At 43.3% G+C, this 7500-nt stretch overlaps 1 protein-coding gene and 1 long non-coding RNA gene across 2 annotated transcripts in view; both read left to right on the top strand.

The window, feature by feature from the left end:
• Positions 1–2129, top strand: part of LOC135807056 (CREB-binding protein-like) — a 3623-nt gene extending 1494 nt beyond the window's left edge. Inside the window, exons 2-4 of the mRNA XM_065321139.1 lie at positions 3–160; positions 897–1049; positions 1913–2129. Coding sequence (XP_065177211.1) covers positions 3–160; positions 897–1049; positions 1913–2129 — 528 coding nt within the window. The remainder of the gene's footprint in view (positions 1–2; positions 161–896; positions 1050–1912) is intronic.
• A 762-nt stretch (positions 2130–2891) lies between these two features.
• Positions 2892–7500, top strand: part of LOC135806785 (uncharacterized) — a 6037-nt gene continuing 1428 nt past the window's right edge. The window contains exons 1-2 of the long non-coding RNA XR_010551273.1: positions 2892–3013; positions 4060–4185. This is a non-coding gene — a long non-coding RNA (uncharacterized LOC135806785). The remainder of the gene's footprint in view (positions 3014–4059; positions 4186–7500) is intronic.

The following is a 7500-nucleotide window of genomic DNA, read 5'->3' as shown; positions in this document are numbered from 1 at the left end:
AGCACTCACTGCTGCGCAATGCTCTGGCTACATACTTTGAGGAGAGAATCAACGCTTACCTTACAACTGATGACACTAATCGTGAAGCTGGCCACGTTCACATCCGTGTGCTTTCCAGCAGCAAGCAGACAGTGAAGGTCAAGGATGCCACCAAAGAAAAGTATGACTTATATCTGTTGCTGGTGACAGTGGTGGTGCTGTTGCTGTTGTTGTTTTTTTTTCAATTTATTCCACGCATATTTAGGCATAATTTTATTGTCGTAAGAGCCCTCTCCGAATCAATCTAGGGTGTGGCTTTTGTTTATTCAGTTTGCTGTATATGACATTCTACCTATTAAGGTTCTGTGCCGTCATAAGGTGTTGATGAGCAAATAGTGCAGCAAAGAATGTGCCAACCATAGTATACCTACAGTCAACTTGGCTAATAACGACTGCTGCGGATATAACGACAATTCGCCAATAACCACATAATTTCCATGCCCAGAGCAAAGTCCCATCCCACTGTAATACATATAATGAGACTTCGGGTATAACGACACTTTTCGAATAAGGACACTTTTTTTGATGCCCCGCCGAGTGTCGTTATAAGCGAAGTGGACTGTACTGTAATCTCAAGCAAGAATAAAAGATCTAAGGGTAGTTCAAGAAAACAGGCAGGAATGTCTGGTATGTTTTTCGGTGTTTTCCTTGTGGCTAGTAGGAATATACTGGGTACCTGTCTATCGGTGTGTACTAGTATTGCTTATTCACATGGACCTCTGTTAGTGCGGAGAGTTTTCACAAATCATCATACATCTGTCATACAAACCAGCCTTTTTCATTATACTCAACTCTGTGTGTGTGTGTGTTTCTCTGTACATGTGCGTATATGTGTATGTTTCTTCCATTAATGCCAGGTTTGAGGAGCTAAGTGCTACATCTTTCCCGGAGGAGTTTCCTTATGTAGCAGAGTCTGTCTTTGCTTTTGTGGAAATTGATGGCAAGGACGTGTGCTTCTTTGGCATGATCGTGCATGAGTTTGATTCTGACTGTCCCGAGCCTAATAGGCGGTAAGATCTATATCCATCTTGTGCTCCTGCTCTTTTTCTCTCTCTCTTTCTCCTTCTCTCTCTTTCTCCTTTTCTCTTTCTCCTTCTCTCTGTCTCTCTCACTCTCACTATCACTCTCTCTCTCTCTCTCTCTCTCTATCGCACGCGGGCTCTCTCTGTCGCTCTCTCTCCCTATGTCTGTCTGACTGTCTGTCTCCCTGTCTCTCTGTCTCTCTCACTCTCACTCTTACTCTCACTCTCTCTCTTTCTCTATCACTCTCTCTTTCTCTCTATATCTCTCTCTATCGCACGAGGGGCTCTCTCTCTGTCTGTCTGTCTGTCTATCTTTCTCTCTGTCTCTCTCACTCTCACTCTCTCACTCTCTCTTTCTGTCTCTCTCTATCTATCTATCGCACGCGGGCTCTCTCTCGCTCTATCTCTCTCTCTTTCTCTCTCTCTCTCTCTCTCTCTCTTTCTCTTTCTCTCTCTCTTTCTCTCTCTCTCTCTGTCTCCCTGTCTTCCCCACTGTCACTCTCTCTCTCTCCCTCTCCCTCTCCCTCTACCTCTCTCTTTTTCTCTCTTTCTCTCTGTCTCTCTCTCTGTCTCTCTCTCTCTCTCTCTGTTCCTCTCTCTCTCCCTCTCTGTCTCTCTCTCTCTGTCTCTCTCTGTCTCTCTCTCTCTCTTTCTCTCTCTCTCTCTCTCTCTCTCTCTCTCTCTCTCTCTCTCTCTCTCTCTCTCTCTCTCTCTCTCTCTCTCTTTCTCTCTCTCGTCTTTGACTTTGTTTAGTTTGCTGTACAAGTGCATGTACTACATGTAACACCGTTGACCGCTGTGTGAAATCTCTTAAAGGCTTGCTCTCTGTTCTCTGCGTATTTTTATTGCAGGCGTGTATACCTTTCGTATCTGGACAGTGTCCACTTCTTCCGGCCAAAGCAGTTGCGTACTCAAGTGTATTTTGAGCTGCTTATCGCCTATAAGGACTATGTAGCAAAGCGAGGCTTTGTCGCTGTTAAACTTTGGGCATGCCCTCCTGGGAAAAACGAAGACTATTTTTCAACTGTCATCCACCTGGGCAAAGGATACTCACACAACAGCTTCTAATACCGTGCGAAAATTCATCAAAAATGCGTATAATTTGTACTCGTTTTACTGGCTTCTATTGACCAAATATGGAATTTTATGTTGGGAATTGTTCTCACTGAAACCTATGCATTCCGCAGAAAAAATTGTGAGTGAATAGGATTACTTTTGGAAAATCACGAAAATCACTGGTTTTGGCTCCGCGGGTCAGTTACACACCCTGGCCGTGCTGAAAGGGTTAAACGATCTTTTCTAAATCGGCCAAAGTTTCTCACCGGCCAAAATTTGTTGATTTACAGAGTAGCAAGAGTAGTTACCTGCCACCGATACCTCATCCAAAGGGTATCAAACAACATGGGAGTACATACAGATTATCCCAGTGTAACGAAAGGGTATCCAACGCACACATGTATAAATGTACACTACATAGTACCTTCCGTTACAATTTGAATCAACTTCATGACAATTTGAATCAACTTAATGACATCTTTCTAATGCTTCTGATCTGTGAAATAATGTGAAAGAGCATGCAGACATTTGTATGGATTAGTAGTAATTTCGCACGGTACATTTCAAACAAGGATATTGTACTATACTGTTCAAACTAGCTACACGCCGTACTGCTCTAGCTTATAGGTTGTACTCCGATAAATCGACTGTTAGCGTAGCAGTTAACCATTAAGGTGAAAACCGTAGCCGTTTGATCCCTATTGTTATACTGGCAATCTAATGTTGTTTATCCTTTCTCACTTTTTTGATCTTTCAGGATATTCACCAGTCTACACTTCAAGATCAAGTCAGCGTACCGACCAGGTATGCCATACTTTGAGGGTGATTACTGGTCTAAAGTGTTTGAGAAGATCGCCCAGGAGGAAAAAGCGGAGAAGATCGCAGCTGAGGCCGAGGTATGCATTATCTTCTGTGTAGAGCAGGACTGATGGTTTACATCTCTCTTTCTCGAATTCAACTCCATCTCAAACATTTTACCACTGGTTGGATGGCATTTGGGCACCGGCCGCTGTTCGTCTTATGGTTGTTGGCAATTTGTCTTTTTTCAATGCCGCTGAGATGATGGAGTGCATGGGATGAAGGTGACAAATTCGGCAATAATTATAAGAAAGTTCGTTGCTCTCAATGTTCGAACTTGAACCTTTCCCACTTTTCCGTTCAGCGGATTCATTATGTTATTAGGGAAAAGTGAGAAAGGTGCAAGCTCGAACATTGAGTGCAACGAACTTTCATATAAGTATCGCCGAATTTGTTACTAAAAAATCTGTTTCTTATGTTATGCAAAAGAAAGAGGTGATGACAGCCTTTCCTCAAATTGCAATGCTCTGCACTCCAACGCCTTTGTATTATTACTCAACGGTCTTTCATCTTGATCAGATCCTAAAGGTTCGGACTAGATTAGGAGGAGGCTACCTGAGGGTCAATACTTCCATTAAGGATACAGTAGTGATTTTAAAATACTGGCCATTGAAATATTACCTTGTAAATAACATAACAAGGGGTGCTACGCTGTTCTGGAACTGGGAAGATACCTTAGGTGTTCTCAGTGTGGGAACAAGACAAACCATACACTAGCTTAAAGCTTGGCGTATGCCAATCCTCCGCCAAGTAGTGAGAGCTCTATTTCATTAGCCAATGCCTTCCTGAAGCCGTAGAACCGTGACTTGTCAACGACTAGTAGTAATATATTTTTTCTTATCATCGGATGCCTCAACAGTGATATACACAACCCTTAAGAGGGCTGATAACGGGATAAGTGAAAAGGAAAAGAAAAGAAAACTAGACAATATTTGATTGAGAATGCAGTGATCCATGTGGATGGTTTTTGTTATTGGCTAGGTGTGTGAGGGGTATGATGACCGTGATCTGTTGTTGTGTGCCTGTATTGCTATGATGACCGTGGTCTGTTGTTGTGTGCCTGTATTGCTATGATGTCAAGCAGAAGAATTGCAAGAAGGGATGCTCACAGCCGCAGTAAGGCCGAAAGAAGAAGAGCAAGCCAGCACCGGCACGGAAGAGAAAAGAGTTCACTACGCGTGTCCTGACCCGGCTGGAGAAGGATAAAAATGTAGGTTCATGGTTTCATTCTTTCTTTGCGTTGCGTATACCCGTGTCTCGTGGAGTGCGACGACTGGTTTGATTGCAAATGCATGTTTTAAATTTGTATCTATTTTGTATTTTGTATTTATATCATTATCTCATGGCACATCATGATGACGGCCAATAAAATTGAGACAAGGGTGAAAGCCAACCACAGCAGTAAAACAGATAAAAGAATACAAATAAGAGGCAAAGAAGGCAAAGGAGGAGACAAACCAGCAGGATATACATGAAACCTATAATTGAGCAGAGATTTTAGCAACAAAATTATCGATCGACGTGCTGGTCTTGGCCTGCGTTGGTAATGTTGCCCAAAACACATCTAACTTGATTGTTTCTTCGGAGTTGAATATCATGTGCAAGAAATCAGTTTTAGTGCAGCCCTTCACAATCAAAATCAAGATGACAAATTATGATATTCTTTTCAAAAGCCTTATTTAGCCATTTTGCCTGCAATGGCCCACATGGGAAATTTTGTAATCAATAATTTGGTCGAAATACGCAATTGTGGGAGAATCATGCACCATTGGGAAGGGAAAGCCATGCATGAGACATGCTTTAGAATAGGGCTGAAATGAGTATCTCGACTATTCAAATATTCGTCAATTTAGCTTTGCAGAATGAACATTTGTGAGGTTACGAATATTAGAACTGAAATTTTTTCCTCAATATGCTCAACAATTTTTTTTACTACAATCAGCAAAATGCGAGAACAACAGTTCCGATATGCTACTCCTGTTGGTACAGGGAGTGTGTGAGTATAAGCGCAGTTCGATGGCCACACACAGTGTTTATACCAGTTATGGTGGGAAAGATGCGGAGAGCAATCCTGGTGTCAATGGTCTCCCAGAGACAAATATTTGGACCATCGACTTCCTACTTACCCGAGTGAGGGGCAGCATAGCGCGGCATGCGTGCAACATTACGGAGCCATCCTACAGCGTTTCTGGGGCAATGTTGCTCTCAACGAAGAGCAAAGCAAGGTCCCTGAAGGTTGTGATGTCAATGGCGTTGGTTTCTTCCCTGGCGGGGTATTCATGTCCTTGTCAGAACTCTCACGATTTGCATGAGTTATCAATGAGAGAGCTTGGAAGCTCAGGGCCCTACGCTATGCTTATTGGCCTTGATGACTTAGACAAAAAAAGCACAGGGATGATATAAATTCTTATAAATTTCTACTTTTTGTTTTTAGACATAACCTGGGATTCGAACCCGCACTATCGCCCTGCATGCATCCCCCGATACACTTCGCATACATGCTAATTCTTATATACAGAAGCCTTGCTTGGTAGTTTAACATGTTTTTCGATTTTGACAGCATGTTACAAGGCGAGGACGCGTAGTGCTCCTGACTACAACCATAACCCGGTTGGCAGAGTCCCAATACGGTTCAGATGGTCGCAAGACCGGGACTCTGCCAACCGGGTTATGGTTGTAGTCAGGAGCACTACGCGTCCTCGCCTTGTAACATGCTGTCAAAATCGAAATACTAATTCTTCCAAGTTGCTTCACGGTATGATCTTGTATTTGAAAGCCCTATTTGAATATGCATTGTGGCCAGCCGTCTTTGATTGTACGGTACCGGACAGGTACGGGACAGGTACGGGACAGGTACGGTCGAGGGTAATACGACACCATCTACCGCCTTGATGACGGCAAAAAAATAATAGGGATGTTATAAAGTTTTCAATTCTCCTATTTTTTTCATGCATTACCTGGGATTCGAACCCGCACTATCGCTCTCCATGCATTCCTCCATACATTTCGCATTCATATTCATTCTTCCAAGTTGCTTCACGTTATGATCTTGCGTTTGAAAGCCCTATTTGAATAGTGCGGCCAGCTGCATGTGGCCAACTGTGTTTGATGGTACGGTACGGTACGGGACAGATACGGGATAGCGCCAGGCGTGACACAAACACACAAACACCAAACGAGAGAACTTGGAAGCTCAGGGCCCTACGCTATGCTTTTATGCTTTTTTGCCTAGCTCATCGTACATGTTCTAAGAACTGATGGAAATATCTTTTTCCGTTGATTGGCCACATCACTGTATTGCAAAAACGTTTCAATCGGTTCGAATATTATGAGTTAGGCAAAAGTATTTGCAGAATTTATTGCGGATTGTTATTTCTCTAATAATCATCTACTTTTGGTTTGCTCCTTCTTTTCTTTTGATCTCCTTATACTGTAAATCAACAAATTTTGGCCGATGAGAAATAGAAACCTCTCTATTAGAGAGGTTAAGATGCACGTTATTTCCGACGTGACGCGCAATTTCACGTCAAATTTGAAATCGATCGGTATTTTTGCTCTCACATGCATCCATTGCTCAATCATGCATCATTTGCCTATATGACAAACTTTGGCCTGCGATTTACTTTGGCCGGTTGGTACCATGTACCAAGTGGCGAAATCAGAGAAATTAAATCGCCAGGGAAAATTAGTTGATTTTAATACAGTAATCGGATTTTCTGGCCTTTTTGTAGTAATACATGTACATTGACCTGTTGAGCAAATGACGACGCCGAATGCATGGTTGCCTGTGGAGCACATTACATAACTTTACAGTCTCCTAAAATACGTATCCTGTCCGACGGCAAAAGAGGCTGCAGATTTAGTTTTTCTGCTCGTCGACGGGATGTCTGCGACGCGAAAGTTCAGCTCGCGTTATTTGGCTCGCACGTCGAAAAATCAACGCGAGTGACCTGCTGCTCACGTCGAAATTTGGACATTACATAACTTTACGGTCTCCTAAAATACGTATCCTGTCCGACGGCAAAAGAGACTGCAGATTTAGTTTTTCTGCGCGTCGACGGGATGTCTGTCCTGACGTTTACTGGGACCGGCTTCGACTCTGCCGATCACGGGCGTTCTGGACTCAACGGGATGTCTGTCCTGACGTTGCCTGGGACCGGCGGACTCTGCCGATCACGGGCGTTCTGGAGTCGACGGGATCTCTCTTCCGACGTTTCCTGTGACCGGCGCTGAATCGCTCGTTCACGCTTATTTTGGAGACGACGGGATCTCTCTTCCGAAGTATGTTTATGCTGACGCATCCTATCACCTATTCGGCGTCTTTTCTAATTTAATTTCCTCCTCGTCTCCCTATTTCTTTCCAAATCTCCCTCTACATCAGGGAGTCGTATACATGTACATAATACGACGAATATTGGTACGGTACGGGACAGATACAGGAGCCTGCAAATATTGTGGACAGCTGTTATGTACAATCCTGTAGAGCCTTTGTAGTCACAGATACGGGACAGATACGGGACAGATA

Source organism: Sycon ciliatum, chromosome 1, assembly GCF_964019385.1.
Source record: "Sycon ciliatum chromosome 1, ocSycCili1.1, whole genome shotgun sequence".
In the NCBI taxonomy this organism is placed as follows: domain Eukaryota; kingdom Metazoa; phylum Porifera; class Calcarea; order Leucosolenida; family Sycettidae; genus Sycon; species Sycon ciliatum.
This window is presented reverse-complemented; position numbering and strand designations above follow the sequence as displayed.